At 47.8% G+C, this 17,962-nt stretch overlaps 1 protein-coding gene across 3 annotated transcripts; it reads left to right on the top strand.

Moving 5' to 3' along the window:
- Nucleotides 1-32: 32 nt before the first annotated feature.
- ARF1 (ADP ribosylation factor 1) lies at nucleotides 33-17,276 on the top strand. Of its 3 annotated transcripts, XM_031449481.2 has the most exons (6): nucleotides 62-146; nucleotides 13,037-13,132; nucleotides 15,222-15,406; nucleotides 15,487-15,597; nucleotides 15,704-15,828; nucleotides 15,986-17,276. In XM_031449481.2, the coding sequence occupies exons 3-6, from the start codon at nucleotides 15,259-15,261 to the stop codon at nucleotides 16,145-16,147; spliced, it is 546 nt and encodes a 181-aa protein (XP_031305341.1). In that variant the 5' UTR covers nucleotides 62-146; nucleotides 13,037-13,132; nucleotides 15,222-15,258; the 3' UTR covers nucleotides 16,148-17,276. The 3 variants fall into 3 exon arrangements, with proteins under 3 accessions (XP_031305340.1, XP_031305341.1, XP_031305342.1); XM_031449480.2 differs by lacking the exon at nucleotides 13,037-13,132 and having other exon boundaries at nucleotides 33-146; XM_031449482.2 differs by lacking the exons at nucleotides 62-146; nucleotides 13,037-13,132 and adding an exon at nucleotides 169-192.
- The last annotated feature ends 686 nt before the right edge of the window (nucleotides 17,277-17,962 follow it).

A 17,962-nucleotide genomic window follows, 5' to 3' on the forward strand; every position in this document is an offset into this window, starting at 1 on the left:
GTGGGCGGGACCACGAGTGGGACCGCCTTGTTCCCCAGCGTCCCCCGCGGCAGCAGGCACTGACGTGGCCGCCGTCAGAGCCGCCATCTTGTGGGAGCGAAACCAACGCCTGCCTCCGAGCAGCAGCATCGCCGAGGCCGCCGAGGGTGAGGCTGGGCCGGGGCCGAGGCGGAGGCGGGGGCGGGGGCCGAGGTGAGGCCCGGCGTGAGGTTCTGCTGGGGCGGAGAGGGCAGAGACGGGGGCCAAGGTGAGGCTGGGCCTGGCGAGAGCCGAGATGAGGCCGGGCCGGGGGGTCGAGGCGGGTGACCGCGGGTCGAGGCGGGAGGCCGAGGTGAGGCGGAGTCGAGGCTGGTAATCTAGGCCGGGAGGGGACTAGGGTCGAATAGAGGCCCGGGGTTGAGGTGAGACTGGACCCGGTCGGGGATTGAGGCCGGGCTGGGGACGGAGGCGAGGCGGGGTGGTGCGGAGGGCTGGGCCAGGGGTCGAGGCTGGGACGGGGGTTGAGTCGGGGCCGAGCCGGGTCAGGGGCCGAGTCGAGGCCAGGGCGGGGGTCAGTCGCGCCGCCAGTACCCCTAGAACCGCTGGGACAGGCGCCCGGAAGTCCGGGCCGCATCGCGGGCTCTCCAGGAAGCCCAGCTTCCTGCTCCGCCTGCGAGGCCTCCTGCCTCGGGGTCGCGAGGACTAGGAAACTGAGGCCCGCGGCCCGGGACACGGCCAAGGTCACACGATGCCCAGGGTTTGAGCCCAATTCCTGTTTGCTCCGAGAACGGAGCTTGCGAGGCGGGGCGGGGCCCGGGTTCCTGGGTGGGAGCTGTGGTCCTGGGGTCTGAGTGGGAGCGCCTGTGGTCCCAGGAAGCTCCCACTACCCGCGGGACGCGCCGTCGGCTTTGTAGGGCCCCTTTATCCAAGCTTGCTGCAACCCCGGGATTGTTTCCTGGATGCCTTTGGCGTGGATAAGAACACTCTTCCGAGCTGGTAAATCGTTAACTTAGCTGTGGAACGACCTATCTGGGGCTGAGGCAGCCTCCCAAGCAGAGTGCCCTAAAGCTTGTCTTGTTGCCCGATCCAAGTGGTTATGGGAGGTAAAATGGTAGCTTTGTAGTAAGACTTGGCAATGAGTTACAAAGTACTTAAAATATTTGTTAATTAACTGAGCATTTTTGAGCTCCTCAAAACACCAAGTTGCTATTTTAAATGAATGGAGCAAAATTGCACAAGAAGTCATTGACAGGAGACAGAGGGAATTCGGACGCTTTGGGAGTAGTCCCGGAAGTCATTGTTGGCTGTGTAGTTGATGCCACTACTGGTGGTGGAGTGGTCAGCTCTAGTTCTTGTTTCAGAACTAGTGGTCAGCATTTTTTTCTGCCAGCTGTTTGCATGGTTGATCCTGTGTTTCTGGCAGCCTGCGTGTGTCTGAAGGAGTTTGAAATGCCACGGTGCATGCTGTGTGTGTTGTCGTTAGAGTTTTCATCAACCATCAGGAGTGGCCCAAACTAAGAACTTTGAATACATGGTGTTGCTAGTTGGGTCCAAAATTAAGAGGAATTGAGTGTATATGCGTTCATCACAAATCTAGCCACTTCGTTAGAGTGTGCTGTCTCCTTCCCGTAAAGGTTTTCTCTGCTTAATGGGTAGAACGTAGTGTCCCTGTTCAACAGGAATGTCCTGCTGAAAATAAATCCGTATCACTTGGACGTTAGAAATCTGCTATTTCTTGTGAGGGCAGTATTCAAAATTGCTACTTCAAAAAGATTTAAAATAGTTGGTTTGGGTAGTAGCTGACTCACATGCTATCCACTCATCATTGTAAGAAAGTTAGTAGAAAGCAAAAGCTGGTTCTGCGCTCCTCACAGTTCTGGTTTTTAAATCATGTGGTCTAGCTATTTGCTTTGCCTCTTGCGCAATGTGAAGAGGACACTCAGACCTGTTAAGCCACCTCTGTCAAAGACCAGACAGGCTTGAAACTACAGGAAGGTATGTCTATTTTTCTGTTTACTTTAGTAAAGTTTGGTGCAGACCATCAGCCACTGAGGTGATCCTCAGAGTCAAAAGGCCATAGGAATAAACCTAACGAAGGGGGAAAACTTGTGCAAGTTCCTAAATGTATTATTTTTGAGAGAGTTGAATCCGTTTTCTTTGTATTCTTCAAATTGAATATCGCCTTCATATATCAATTTAAATCTGTTCTTGATCACAGGTCAGACAGACCAGGCATTTCTGTAGCCTTCCTGGGGGTTGTGGTCACTTACTGACCTAATGTTCAGACCCTGGATGGCCTGGGCTTGCTGTACCATTTAGGACCATCTCTGTGCATATTGTCCCATAGATGTTCTCCCCTTTGACCTTCCAACCTTTGTAGAATTAGGATAATGAAATAAAATGCACATCTGTCAGAGTTGGTTGGGAAAGAAACATGAAAAATTCCGTTTAGTTGGGATCTTAAAATTAGACAAGAACTTACCTCTTGTCATCTATTTTCTCCTCATTGGTGTGGATGGTGTTAGAGATATCTTCCCGGCACCATGTGAAGTGGTGTTTGGAAATGTTTCTGACCTAATAGTGGGTTATATGTAACCCTTCTAAGTAAAGGCAAGTAAAGGACAGCTTGGTGGGGGGAGTGTGTGTTGAGGGGGATGATTTCAGAGTGTAAGTGTGAGATGGGTGGTGCTTTATCCTTAGGTTCTTATCCTCTCGTGATTGTTATAAATTCTTTAAAATATAGTTGTGCCACATCTGTTACAGCTATCCAATGGTATCACTATTCTGGAAGGTAGTTCAACATTCTTAGATGGATCAGAATTAAAATGTGGCAAAATTTAACACAAAAACATCAAAGCTCCTTACTCCTAAGAGAGTCTTTTAGGCCCTTACTCAGTCCTACCACCCCAGCTTCCTTACATGAGTGGGGAGGAATGATGAAGCTACCTTTTGAAGGGACTAACCTCCATATTCCTAACAAAGCCGTGTTTCCTGGTTTTTGAATACATTGGAAGCAAGAGCTTGGCAGTCTGTCATCAACAAATAGAAAAGGAAGAGTGGGGCTTCTTACTGACTCAAGAGAAAGAAAAAACCATACAAGGCAGGCAGATTTTATACACATAGCAGTGGGGGTGACTGTTCAGGAGGCAAACATTTATACACCTGAGACCACAGGGGTGACTATTTGTATGCAGCATAAATTAATGGAAACCCCAGTTATGATATATGAATTGTCAGACGTTAGAAATGTATAGTATATTTTAGAAACATAAATTAATATTTAATTAGGATTTAGTAAGTTTTGCTCCTCAAAGGAACACTAGCAAGCTAGAAGAGTTTGTTTCCCAAAGGGCAAGTCATATGGAAAATAGCTAACATCTTTCTATTTGTGTTGTACATCAAATTATTTCTGCAGTGGCAGTGTGGGAGCTAAACAGGAAGCTTACTGGTTCTAGGTTTCTGAGATCCTGAAAACTTTTAGCATGAAGTTTTTGAGTATCCTGTCAGTTTTGACTTAGAAGCAATGGACAAGAAAACAATTTCAAGATTCTGTCTAGACTCATTTGTGAAGAGTAGGAGTGAAGGCAAAGCTAGCTGTGTCAGCATTTTGATTACAGATTCAGATTAAAAAGTGTCTTTAAAAACTGCTGTTTTAACAGTGCATTTTCCTGTGACGTTTCCTGTCATCTATAGATGAGCATGCAGTTCCTAATTAACTGATTGAATCCATTAATTTGTATTTAAAATACTATATATCATTTGTCAGTTTTGGTGATGTAACTTTGCTTAAAATAATTACAGCTTTTAGCATTTCTCTTCTATCAAAGTGATATGAGATGTTGCAAATTCCTGGGGAGATCACTGAAAATGTATTCTTAGTAGTTACAGGGACCTGAGGGCAGGTTTAGGAAGCAGGTTGTGTACACACCCCTCCTGGTGTATTGGACATGGCTGAGATGCACATGTTTGTCCTGAGTACTTAACTGTATCTCTGCAGCCCTGATTTCCTCCTCACTAGAATGTCAAAGGAATGTTTAGATTTCACCACATTCGTGTTTACTTTTAAATCAGTATGAAATTCGTTGTTGATTTATAGGTTTTTTTCCTGACAGACTTATTTTTAGGGAAAGCATATTTGTAGATGTGTATGATTAATCTTTTTACTTTTTGATCCCTAAGGGCCTTGATAAATGTTCTTTTATGATTCTTTTCTCTCCCTGATGGTGAATTCCTTGGGTCCCCAGAAGGTTGGCCAGCAGAGGAAGATAGGGAGATGGATGGAGGAAGGTGGATGAGTTCTGGGTAGAGGAGATGCTACTGGCAGAGTATGAGGCTGGGTGGAGATGCAGGGCCATGGCAGTAAGTGGGATGGAAAGGCAGGCCAGCAAGATATAGAAACACGAATGGGCACTGAGTGTGGCTAGTGAGACCTATCAGGAGGATGGGGGAGAGGGTGCCATCTGGGCAGAGGTGTGAACGATTGGGGGCCTTGTGAGTCTTTGGGGGAAATAGGAAGCTTCTCCCAGGTTGGGGAACAGTAAAGGCAGAAGCCCTGAGGTGGGAGTGTATATCATGGTTTTGGAGACCTGCCAGGAGCAGAGGAGGGGAAAGAAGTGTGCCGGTGTGTGCCAGTGGTCTTTGGAGGGGTTGCCCCAGAGAAAAGGTATTTTGGGAATTTGTGGGAGGATTTGAGGCTCTGTCAAAGAGGGGAGGCAATGCTGGTATTTAGTACATTTAGCAGCAAAAATACATTTTGTCTGCATGACTTTCGTGTAGGTAAAAAATCTGTTTATATCTTAAACCTAATTATGCTTATGTACAGAGTCACCTTTTTTTTTCATGGTTTTAGTAGATATTCTGAATCTTCCAGGAGTGAATCTATTGTGTAAATCAAGGGTGATTATTTTGTTTTTCTGCAGAATCTTACCAAGAGTTGTTCTCTGTTTCCAGGAAAAAGAACAAACAAACCAAAAAAACTGCCTCATGGACATAACAGGCCCTGAGTGTCGTGAGATGCCAGTACATGCTCTAGTAGTGTGCATTTGTGGCAGTCTTCATTAGGTGGTAGTCTGACTGCCTCCCTTGAACTTACAGTGTGATCGTGACTAGTACTGAAGCCCACATTTTGTTATATGTCACCGTCTTTCATTTCCCTATTACATTTTAGTTGGGGCAACAGGGGGTTTTGTGCAGTCTGGTGTGTATGTTGGTTGTATTGCTTGCTAGCTTCCTTTCTGGATGGTAGAGGTGGTGCTGTGAAATGCCATGGCGTGCCAGTTCTGATCTTTTTAAGGACACTGACTTCATCTGACTTTTCCTTACACGCCCCTCTTGCTGGCAATAATACCTTGTGGGGTGGAAGCTACAGAGGGGAGGTGAGGTGGCTGGGATCAGGCAGAGGGGGATAGTGGTGGGGAAGCACCTTTCAAAGGGCGAGATAATGGGACTTGCCAGTGAAGCAGATAGTTTTGGAGAGGAGAGGGACAGAGAGGGATTGTGGGTGTCTCCGGGGTTTGGGTCTGAAGAACTGGAAGGAAGTTGCTCAGGGTTAGAGTAGGGAAGGGTGAGTCCTTTATATTGAGTATTGGATTCCCAAGGGACATCCGTATGTTGAGGAGCAGTAGAAGTCTGGAGGTGAGAGGAGGGTCCAGCTGGGGTCCCATATAGGAGGCTGTGTTCCCCTGGGGGTGAATGGCTGGAGAGGTGCAGAGCTAGGGAGTGAAAGTGTGAGACAGTGTGGTGGGACTGCTGGTTACCTGAGGGGGCGACAGTGACCACTGGGAGGTTTTAAGCAGAGGATGGCATGAGCAGTTGTGTAAATGACGTTTCTGTTACTCCAGGGCTGCCCTGGATTTGAAATGTGACCAGAGGTAGGAAGAGGCCTATTGAGAGGTTGCTGTGGCTGTTTGGGCCAAACATGGGAAGTTCCCACAAGGCCCTGGGCCTGCCAGGCAAGGCCAGCTTCTTGGAGAGTCAGGCAGAGGGAGTCCCGAGTGCTCCAAGCTGGTGCACCTCTAGGTGCTCCTAACGAGGGTCACAGGAGGGGCAGGTCTGGCAGGGGGCTTGCTTTAAAGGTAGGGGGATCTAACAGAGGCTCTCGGCCACTGCTGCACTTTCCTTTTTGTGTTCTCCAGAAGCCCATCTCTCAGAAAAAGTCAAATTTTTTAAATTTTATTTTTAAAATGAAAGTTCCCTGAAAACAAAAATCAAGTTTTGCAGATTGGTTTAACCACTCAGAAAGTTCCCGGTGCTGAGAAAGCCTCAGGAGGCTGCCTGCCACTCTGAGAATTTTGAGGAAGAAGAACTGGGCACTCTGACAACCTCGTGGTTGGTCACAGTTCCCTTTTTCTTCAAGGGTGTGGAGAGGGACTCAGCAACGCTGGTCCTCCAGAGCCCCACCCTGGTTCCCAGAGAGCGCTCTGTACCTGCACCGTGGGTGCGAGTGACCTCTTGGAAAAGGCCCCAGCACAGAAACTGCGGGGGCTTCTGCGTGGTGATCACATAGTTGAAGACGTGGGGTATTTTTACAGAAACAAATTAATGTGATTTACTTCACAGCAGAAATCAGAACCCTGGATCGCCTTCTCGTCCTTGTTCTCCCTACCAGAACTGAAACACAGGCCTGTGCTGTTTGACAGGCGTGCCTGCCGTTTCTGTCGGGATCACAGAGACTGAGGCTTCAGCAGCCCGAGGGGTGTGAATGTGTGTGTGTCTGCATGCTGAAGCTTCTGGCTGCATTGAGAGGGCTGCAGTGTAACTGGATCAGCCTTGACATTGCTGGACCCAGAGGCCTCTAAGAACTGGTCATTGAGGTGAGGTGGAAGGGTGAGCACTGTTACCATTCCATTTCTGTTTCACCATCTGTTGGTTGGATTCACAGAGTGTTGTTGAGTGTTTGTGTGCCCAGAGCTGTTCTCATTACACAGCTACTCCTTAGGCGAATGTGATGACTGTCAGCCCCATGATGTGTCAGGGGTGCGCTGAGAACAGTAAAGAGAGGAGAGGACCCTTCCTTGTGGAGGGTGGCCTTCAGAGATTGAGTGAAGGGCTTGGAGGGCCCAGCACGGAGAATCAGCGTGGAGAGGGGACTGGGAGCACAGTGGAGGTCAGAACATGGGGCCGAGCGACTTGCTGAGAAGTTCCAAACCGGTGATCCTCTGGTTGCAACTGGGTTGGATTGAAGTACAAATCTAATTGACTTCCAAAGGGCCACTAACTTGCAGAATTAGTAAGGACCCCGTGGTTGGTAGGACACTTTTCAAGATGTCTGCGTGGTTTCAAGTTGCCTGTGGTTTCAATTCTGCTTTGCATTTTAGTCATAAATTACTTTAGTTTCTTCCATTTTCAGTTGAACTTATTGTACATTGTATGTTGTGAGGTTGATGCAAATTTGTGTTTTTGGTGTTTTGATTTTTTTCCAGCAACAGCTTCTTCAGACTAAATTGTATTTGTAGTCAGACAGAGGGTATCTGTGTCCCTACTGCCAGAGAAGTACTCATTAGGGTCCAGACTGCTGGCTGCTCCACAGTGGGGGCCCAGGTGCCCACCACAAGATCTGTAGCACCTGGAAGCCGTTCCATCACTGTCTCCCCATCCCATGGGCTAGCATACTCAGATGGTCCTGCATAGCTTTAGGGGGCCAGGAATGTAGGTTTATTCTGGAAGGAAGTCCTCTTGCCCAGGGACAGATCAGGGAGAAGAAAATCAAGGAGCAAATCAGGGAGCAGCCAGCCTCTGCCACCAGGACAAATGTGCAGAGCAGTGAGCGATGCTCCTGACACAGCATCTGAGTGAGGTCTCAACTTGTGTATATCATCAGCTCCTTGTTTCCTTCCTATTGGAGGCCATGGGATACTTGCGTTCAGAGGTCCTACAACCGACCATGGTTATTGTTTTCATTTGGGCTAGTCTATCTGGATATTTGCTCCCATCTGTAGATTTCTGAATGATACGTGTTTGGTGATGTGCTTTGAAGACAGTTATGTTAAAAAAAAAAGTAAATAAAACTTTAAGACTGAATAAGGGACAGTTACAAAACAAATAAACATGTTCATCAGTTAAATGCTTTTGTTTTTGTAGTGGTAAGTAGGATTGATTACAGTTATGCTGTTTCCATGTTTGCCTTGTGGTTGGTGTGCTCATTCCATTAGACAATGGGCAGTGGCTCTTGGGTGTTCATGTTAGTGTAGACCAAGAGCTAGATTCATAAATAAAACTCATTTTTTGTTGTCATTTTAAGGATTTCACCTTGAATCTTAAGCTGGCAAAGAGTGATCTAAATTACATTTCACTGGTTGCTCTTCCTAAGAATCAGACCTAACAAGAAACGCCCCTTCCTTCAGCTTTGGGAGGCCAGTTGCAGAGCAATGCTGTTGGGTTGAAGACCAGCCCTCCAGGATTAGCATAGAGGCCTCTGGGTTTCTGGCAGACATCCTCCTTCAGGGCTGTGTGTATGGGACTGCTGCTTAAAGGCCGGGTCTGGTGCTTAATTGATTCCTGCAAAACATTCTGGAAGTTTTATTCTGAAACGCAAAAAACAGTCTCACTGAAACTCACTTCTAGATGTAGACCAGAATTACACAGTTCTGGAATGTTTTTGCATGTTCTTTTGTTTATTTTTTTTCTTTGTATTGAAAGTTTAGAGTTGGGGTTGGTGAAATGGGTGAAGGTGGCCAGTCATAAGGTAAATAAGTCCTGGAATGTAAAGTCCTGGTAGTTCACCATTCTGTGTTGTATATTGGAAGGTTGCTGACAGTAATCCTTAAAAGTTCTCATCACAAGGAAAAAAGGTTTGTGACTCTGTTAGGTGATAGGTGTTAACTAGGTTTTTTTGTGGTGATCATTTCAATATTTATATATACACATATCAAATCATTATGTTGTACACTTGAAAATAATGCCATGTGTGTGTCTGTTACATCTGAATAAAACTGAAGAGAAGAAAAAGAAAGTTCAGTCAACTTAATTACATCCATTGAGTGTCTTAGGCTGCATATTCTTCCTTCTGAGCATGTTGTTGATTCTTACCTTCATCACAGTTGTGTTAGGCCTGCGAGGTGTATCCGCCTATCACTAGTATTGATGTGTACAGTTTCCTCCTAACACTGAATTTTATAAAATAGTGACAAAATGTAGTGCTCAACTCAATTTCAGGAAAATGTCAGAGCTACAGAAATGAAGTGTTGGATTAATAGGCAGAGTAATGGCTTAAGACTTCATTTAGATGATGTGCTGGAGTCTCAAGTTAATGGACAAAAAAGTCTTGACTTTAAAAACGGCAAAAAGAAAAAAACAGTTCTGATGTCACCTAGCTGTTCATTTGAGTGGGGGATTTATCCATGTGACCCTTCATTTACTGAGGGACCGTAGCCTCCCATCGTGTCTGAAGCACAGAGTGGAATCCAAGCCCTTGGTTGTTTTGCTTCCCTGGGGCACATTTTCCAAGCCTTGCTCTAGGTTGGTGGTTTCTTCTTCCTAGTGACTCCCAGCAGTTTGGGTCATCTTGATATCGTTGTTTAAAAGATTTTGTTAAGTAAACCAGCTCTAACAGTTTCAGAAAACATGAACAACTTTCCTTCCACATAGGCAAGCTGCACAGCTCTGAATGTAGGGGAGGGCTGTCCCTTGCTTATCCTGAAACCTCTGAGGCTTGTTAGGAGATGCAGCGGGCACAGGTAGAGGTCATGGATACATGTATTCCTCTTCAGTGGCTAAACCAGTTACTCTGGATTCATTTATTGGAGTGGAATGGGTGTAAACTCACAGCTCTTCACCGGCTTTGCCAGGGAAGCCTGTGGTTGGCCTAGGCCTAGGAGATCCTTGCATTCAAGAAAGTAACCAGCTAGTTGTGTCCCATTCTTTGCTGTAATGTGAAAATGCCACCCTATCATTGTTTTTGGTCCTAACCAGAAAAGGGAAAAAACTTGTTCTTAAGGGGCTGCCACTGCTTAGAGCTTTCTGTCTTCAGGGGGAAAGATATGCTGCTGTTACAATTGCATCTTCTGGTGGGCAGGCGCAAAGGTGCACACTCAGGCGGGCACGAGGAAGGGCTCTTCTGAGAAAGTCAGGGTTTTCACTGCTCACAAATACCATCATTATGATGAACCTGAAAAACAGGTTTTGACCTGAACGTGAGGGATCCTGGTGGAGGAAAGGGTGAAACAGGCCTAGGCTGGGTGTCCTGCAAGTTAGAACCTGTGCCGAGAGGCCCCAGAGCAACTCCAGTGGTCACTGTTGAACTTTTCTACTGATACAGATACTGTGTTAGGTCAGAAGCTGCCAGGGTCCCTGGACAAGATGCAGGGTGGGATAGATGCTTGTAGAGTGGGAGAGACCAAGTGCTATGTGTGGTAGCATCTTAAACCCTAGAAGTTGTGCTCATCCCCATCCAGGTTTGGCCACCAGATATGTGGCCCACTTCCCCTTTGGGCATCCAGGACCTAGGTAAGTTGAAAAACCGTGTGTGGAGGGCCAGGACCACATTGGTAGTCAGGACTCAGCAGACTGCTGGGCCAATGCAGACACTCTGGGCTCTGGGGGAACTGACAAGGGCATGACAGGAGGAGGAGGAGGTTGGCAGACTGCTCAGGGTCACAGCTGTGCCCAGTTGCATTCTGAGGCTGACATACAGATTGTGGGCCAGCTGCTGTGCCCAGTTTACCTAGACTGTTACATTAGTCCCATGTGGGGGTTGAGGAGAATGCAGATAACCTTTACATACCTTAGTGCCAAGGTTTTTGTGTCAGTTTGTATGAACATTGTACTTTAATGCCTAAAACAAGCATAAACAGCAGTCTTCATCCTGCCTCCCAGGGACAGTCCCTTTCATGCCTCTCTGTTCTAAATGAGCATGCTGATACTGTTTCACAGTGTGTCAGCTTTGGAGGATGAGGGTTGGCCTTGACACCCCAAGTTCTGGCCTCGGCTTCTTGATACCCAGCAGCAACAGGCAGAGTGTCATGATTGAATAAATATTGCTTGCTGCTGAGTCCAGTAGTGACTGGCTTATGTTTTTCCTCAGGAAACCTTAAAATGACTTCTTTTTTTCATTTTCATCCGTGTTTTTTTTCTGCGTACCTGTCATTAGCTTTTTCCATTTCCCCTGGAATTGCCAAACGCCATGTTTAAACCACATAGGTAACATGTTCCTCTTTTCCTATGGCCCTCCTCCTGCTCCACCTGTGCTGGCTGCTGTTCAGGCCTGCCTGCCTCTGTGTCTCCTTCCGTCACTTTGGGGGGGCTCCCCTGGCCAGTGGCAGCAGCCACAAGAAGGCGTGTGTGAGGCCTTGCACTTCTGACCTTCTCTTTGTTCTGCCCTTTCTCTGAATCCATACTTTGGCTGGTGCAGAATAACAGGTTGAAAGCACTGTTTATGTCTCTCTTTTGGGGGAGCAGTTTTAGGTTAACCACCTAATGCAGGGAAAGGCACAGAGATTTCCTATACATACAGCGCCTTCCTCACTGTTCATATCCCCCACTAGCATGGAGCATTTGTCACAATTGATGAACCTAGATTGACACACCATCACCTAGGGCCCATAGTTTACCTTGCGGTTCTTGGTGTTGTGCATTTTGTAGGTTTGGACAAATGGATAATGACATGTATCTACCATTGCAGTGTCATATAGAATAGTTTCACTGCCCTAAAAATCTATGCTCTACCTATTCATCCTTCCCTTTCTCCTAACCCCTCACAGCCACTGAAAGGATTTTTTTTACCGTCCCCACCATTTTTTGCCTTTTCCAGAATGTCACATAATTGGAATCATACAGTATGTAGTATTCTCAGATTGGCTTCTTTCACTTAGTAATGCACATTTAGGTGCCTCTGTGTCTTTTTATGGCCTGATAGCTCATTACTTTTTAGCACTGAAGGATATTCTGTTGTTTAGATGTACCCCAGTTTGTTTATCCGTTCACCTGCTGAAGGACATTGTGGTTCCTTCCAAATTGTGGCAGTTATAGATAAAACTTCTCTAAACATCAGTGTGCAGGTGTCTGTGTGCATGTTACTTTTCAGTTCCTTTGGGTAAAATACCAAGGAGCATGGTTACTGAAAACATACTGGTAAGAGTATGTTTTGTAAGAAACCTCCAAACTGCCTTCCAGATGGCCGCACCATTTTGCATTCCCACCAGCAGTGAAGAAGAGTTCCTATTGCACCACATCCTGCCAGCAGGTGTTCTGGATTTTGGCCTTTGGTCATTCCTTCTAATAGGTGTGCTGTGGTAGCTGATTTAATTTGCATTTCCCTGCGGACATGATGGGCATCTTTTCATTGCTTATTTGTCTTCTGTAAATCTCGTTTGGTGAGGTTTTCATTAAGGTCTTTGGCCCATTTCTTAATTTTTAAATTTAATTTAAATTTGTTTTCTTACTGTTGAGTTCTAAGTGGTCCTTGTATATCTTGGATGACAGTCCTTTATCAGATGTATCTCTTGCAGATATTTTCTCCCAATCTGGCTTTGTCTTTCGCAAACGATAAACCAGAAGTTTATCATTTTAATGAAGTGCAGCTTATCAATTCTTTCTTTCATGGGGCTGTGTCTTTGGTGTTGTATCTCAAAAGTCATCGCCATACCCAAGGTAGCTGTTGGTCCTTTAAATTGCTCCTAGTTTTCCCTTTTTTTTAATTATGGGCGTGTGTGTTTGTTTGTTTTTTCACTTTGGCTGTGAGGTCTGCCATGTCTGTGTCCTAATGCCCTGTTCTTTGTTTTGTGGACACCAGGTCTCCACCATGTTGATGCCAAAACCATGTGTGGGTTGGGAGTTTTGTTTGTTTTTTATTGTTTTTCTTTTTTAATAGTCTGTCTTCTGTTTTGCTTCCCTCCAAATGACTTGTTTGTTTCATTCGCTCCCATTGGGGGCTTTTTAAAAGGAGATAGGGGCATGGCTGTTTTGGGGCCTCCAGATTCAAGAATCTATGGTTTGTTGTTGGTGGGTTTTTTTGTTTGTTGTTTTTTTTTTTTTAATTAAAGAATCCATAGGTCCTTGCTTTGAGGCCTCCGAGTCTCATGCGTGCCTCCCTGTTGACTTTGCTCTATCCCTCTGTTTCCAGTACAGTGCAAGCCCACGCCCTCCTCTGCCTGGATTGCAGTGAGAGCCCTTGGTTCTGTTGCTCCAAAAAGGCCCCTTGACTCCTGCAGGGCTGAGGGTGAGCACTTGGTCATGGTCAGACCCCACCAAAATTATCTTCTCCCACCCCCACCCCCCCAGCTTTTCTCTTTGTCCTTTTGAGTCAGTCATCACTTTTATTTATTTATTGTTAGTGATTTTAGGAGTAAACTGAGATGAATATATATGTTCATTTCATTCTGTCTTCCGTAATTTAGCCTTTATATTTGGGAAAATTGGCTGTCTGCAGAAAAGGAAATGTCATAATAAAGATCTTTTTAAGTTTTAATTTTACAAATAGTATTCAAAACCAAAAATAATTTAAAAGTGTCAAAAGTGCACTGAAGCCTGTGGAAAGGGGTCCACTGGTCACACCTAGGACTATTGGAGCATCTAATTCACAATAGGGTGGCTGGTTCTGACCCACTGAGTAACCTGGGAATACACGAGTTTACACCCTATCAATACACGGAGAACGGAATGGTGGTTCCTTACAGTAGAATGCTAACTAAGAACTGGAAGGAATGACTAAGTAGAAAATCACCATTTGACAATCCTCATGGCAGTAATTCCGCTGGGAGATGTTGGAGTGCTGAAGCCAGAGGGTAGAGGTTGGATGCGCGTAGTCACCCAGTGCTCTCTGATGACTAAGGCAGAAAGTAACTTACAGTGGAGACCTGTCGACTTCACCAGAGCCTGTCATCAGAGGTGACGTGGTGTGGTGGGGATCTGGGGCACACCCCCCATGCAGGGTGCAGTGGGGCATGCCTGTGGTGGGTGCATATCTGTGTCCTCCATGGAACTGGCCCCTGACCCCAGCAGTGTCCGTCCAAAGTCTAAAGACTGGGGAGCTCATGGTGTGCAGGGCAAGGCCCCTTCCACCAACACCCTCCCAGTGGTTGGGTATGAGCAGCTCCCCGCCTGCTTGGAACAAGCTGTTTTTGGTTCAGTTGGTTTTCTGTCAACAAAGTTTTTTCCATTTGAAGGTTGCCCAGCCCTCCACAGCTTGGCTTCACCTCAAGGTGCTAAAAGTCCAGGTTCCTAAGCAATCAGCATTTGAGAAAGTGACTGTTTGTCCCTAAGGCCTTTTTGGAAATAAAAAAAAGTTGAAGAATCAAAGTACTAAGCATGGAGAAGCCAGGCCTGAGCAGTTTTGGTCATTTGGGAGCATTTAGAATAGGAGATCCTCTCTTCCATGAACCCCACTCCCCCACAGCTATAGTCAGTTGTCCCTTCCTGCAGATCTGGGTGTCTGGGGCCAGGCTCTAAACTTAGTCCCAGCCAGCTCCATGGTGCCCCAGTGTTACTGCTCTCCTGAGGGAGGGGAGCCTGGGGGGGAGCTCAGGCAAAGCATGCACATTCTCATGCAATTATGTTGCTGCACCACGTGGACCTCCTCCTCTCTGGCACAGTGTTGACCACAGCTCACAGGAAAGTACCCCCCTGACAGACTCCCCAGGGCCACTGCTGTGGCCTCATTCTTGGACTGAATGCCGTGGTGTGCTGGCCTAGGGCCCAGGTTTTCCCATTCCCGAGGTCCTGCCTGCAGGGAGCTAAGCGCTCAGCATGTTAGTAAAGGTTGGCTTTTGGTTTCTGCCATGGGCTCTCCCAGCTGCTCATGCACTGGTTGTCTTAACATTAGACTGTGTTTCACAGAAACGTGGGGCAGTTGGGAGACATGGTGGAGTCTTGGAGTGGTTATTTCTGGTCCCATGAAAAGTTCTACTTTAGATTGTGGAGGATCTAGCATTCATTTGAAAGCCACACCTCCTCACACGTGTTGGATATTGTGCCCCACAGTGGCAGGTTGAAGGACTTAGAGGTAAGTCGCCCTGTGGCCTTGGGTGTCACTTTCTGAGACAGCGGCAGTGGCTGCTTCAAATTCCGATTAGCCCTGTTCCTAAGATTCCCATATTCTTCCTTTTAAGGGTGATTTGAGGGCTCAAGAGACAGGTAGGGAGGATTCTTTTTCTTTTGCTTGGGAGCAGGAATTTTGTCAGCTTATGCCTTGTGAAGTTTTCAGGAGAGAGCAGGATGTGTGTCTCTGTCTGTGGGTGGTCTCCGAGTTGCTCCTGTTCTGCTGGCCCTGGGCAACACAGAGAGAGACCTGGGACTCCTTGTCTCTGCAGGTTTCTCTGGCCATTGTTGCTCCCACCAGTCTACAGCATGGGGAATATCTTTGCGAACCTCTTCAAGGGCCTTTTTGGCAAGAAAGAAATGCGCATTCTTATGGTGGGCCTGGATGCTGCGGGAAAGACCACCATCCTGTACAAGCTGAAGCTGGGTGAAATTGTGACCACCATTCCCACAATAGGTGAGGAGACTGGGTCTTGGGAGGCTGAGGGGGCAGCAGGTGCTCTGTGGAGGGGCTCACCCTGGGCCTTGCTCTTCCAGGCTTCAACGTGGAGACTGTGGAGTACAAGAACATCAGCTTCACCGTGTGGGACGTGGGCGGCCAGGACAAGATCCGGCCTCTGTGGCGCCACTACTTCCAGAACACACAAGGTGAGTGGGGGCCACTCATCACACCCTTCAGGAGGGGGTCCGTGGCCCGTGGGGGAAGTCAGGGATGTTCTCAGTGCCTGCACTGCTGACTGCCGTTCCCTTGCAGGTCTCATCTTTGTGGTTGACAGCAATGACAGAGAGCGTGTGAACGAGGCCCGCGAGGAGCTCATGAGGATGCTGGCAGAAGATGAGCTCAGGGACGCAGTTCTGCTCGTGTTTGCTAACAAACAGGTACACGTGACTGAGCTACCCTGTGTGCTGGCGGTGAGCTCATGTCAGGCAGCTGGCCTCTTGGGGCTGGGGGTCTGAGGACAGGGGTCACAGTTTGGGTGGACCGAGGGTTCGTGCGGTCCCCTTGACGCATGGCCACTGTGCTTTCCCCCACCAGGACCTCCCCAATGCCATGAATGCAGCCGAGATCACGGACAAGCTGGGCCTACACTCTCTGCGCCACAGGAACTGGTACATTCAGGCCACCTGTGCCACCAGCGGGGACGGGCTCTATGAGGGACTGGACTGGCTGTCCAATCAGCTCCGGAACCAGAAGTGAGCTGTGCTCCTCTCTCCTCCCCTCTCACTCCCTCCTTCTACCCTCGCTTTACTCTCATGTGGCAAACGTGCCCCTGTGGTGTGAGTGCCAGAAGCTGTCTCCATGGTTGGTCACAGTGTGCTTCACCATGCTGTAAATGTGCAGACGCAGCCTGCAACTGGGTTTTTATTTAATGTAAATAGTTTTTGTTTCCAATGAGGCAGTTTCTGGTACTCCTATGCAATATTACTCAGCTTTTTTTATTGTAAAGAAAATCAACCCACTGTTTAGTACTGAGAAGGGATTTTAGGCACACGGGTCATCCAGGAGTCGCTGTTTCAGATGAGCCCGATGCTCCTCCTCTGGGCTTTAGATCTGTGTTGAGATCCATTTTGGTGGTTGGTTTTTAACCCAAACTCAGTGCATTTTTTAAAATAGTTACAAATACAAGATAAGGAGAACACTTGAACACACAGAAGGGAGAAATGTGCCTAGTGTAGGTTCTGCAGTAATGGCCTGAGCCCAGTCCACCAGTGGTCTTTTCCCCGTTGGGAACATGAAACGGGGCAGAACCAGCCATGATCCATTCTGCATGGTCACAATAGGGTTCCCGTGATTCGCTCTGTCTCGGGTCACCCGACACCCCATAGCGTTTGTGCTTGTGTTTGTGCTTACACAGCGGCCCAGGAGATGGGCTGGAGGCTGCTGCCCCCGCTCTCAGACCCCCTGGAGAGACCCCGGCCTTCTCTTGGGTCAGCACGGGCACTTGGGTCAGAACGCTCTCGCTGGCCTGCCCCGGGCCCTCTGGGGTCTCACCAGCAGGAGCGCAGGCAGTCACCCTAGAGCCCCAGCCCCTCAGAGCCCCTGTCTACATGTGCTTTCACCCCCTCAGCCTGCAAGGGTCAGATTTGCCATCGAAAATGAGAACCTCTACTTTTTTCTTTTGTATTTTGATAAACACTGAAGAAGCTGGAGCTGTTAAACTTTATCTTGGGGAAAACCTCAGAACTGGTTTATTTGGTGTCGTGGAACCTCTTACTGCTTTCAATACACGATTAGTAATCAACTGTTTTGTATACTTGTTTTCAGTTTTCATTTCGACAAACAAGCACTGTAATTACAGCTATTAGAATAAAATCTCTTAACTATTTCATGGCTCTCCCATGTTTGGGTGCCCCTGACTGACAGCCTGCCTCCTGGGAGGTGGGCAGGGACAAGCCACTTACTTGTGACTTAGGGCAGCCGACCCCTGACCTGATGCCTCATTCCCTCCCTCTGCCCACTCCTTCCCTGGGCCAGCAGCATCAGATCTTCACTTTTCCCATGGGAAAGAGTGGGTATGTGCTAGCACTCTTGCGGTGACCCCCTTCCTCACTGGTCTCCTTGTTGGCAGTTCAGCCCCCTGGGCCCAGTCTTGGCAATGCCAGGTCGTGAGAAGTTCAGCAGGGTTACCACATGGGGTATGCCCGAGAGGCCAGGGCCAGGGGTGGTGTGTGGAGGAGGGCCCTCCGCCCCTTCCTAACATCCACCCTTTGTGATACCCCTTGGCCAAGCTCCATGTCACTGCCAGTGATCAACCTCGCTGGGTGCTTTATTGTCCCTGTGCTGTGGACCCCCTCCCACTTTGGGGGGAGGTTGTCCCTCTGACCTGGAGCCCTTCTTGGCACCCCTCTCCCCACACCCCCCTACTGGGTGGCAACTAGCAGGCCAAGGTCCAGGTGTCCTGCCCCTAGGAGGTAGACTGCTCCGCCCTAGATAACAATCTCCTCTGACAGGTTGAAAACCAGTGCCGGTGCTCTGAAGACAGAATTGCCTTCAGTTCTCAATTCTTTCAGT

The sequence above is a fragment of the Camelus dromedarius genome, chromosome 3 (assembly GCF_036321535.1).
Source record: "Camelus dromedarius isolate mCamDro1 chromosome 3, mCamDro1.pat, whole genome shotgun sequence".
Lineage (NCBI taxonomy): Eukaryota > Metazoa > Chordata > Mammalia > Artiodactyla > Camelidae > Camelus > Camelus dromedarius.

Coding starts and splice junctions, on each gene's coding strand:
- ARF1 (XM_031449480.2), top strand. CDS start 15,259: ATGGGGAATATCTTTGCGAACCTCTTCAAGGGCCTTTTTGGCAAGAAA. Junction 15,407..15,486: donor GACCACCATTCCCACAATAG/GTGAGGAGACTG, acceptor TTGCTCTTCCAG/GCTTCAACGTGGAGACTGTG. Junction 15,829..15,985: donor TCGTGTTTGCTAACAAACAG/GTACACGTGACT, acceptor TTCCCCCACCAG/GACCTCCCCAATGCCATGAA.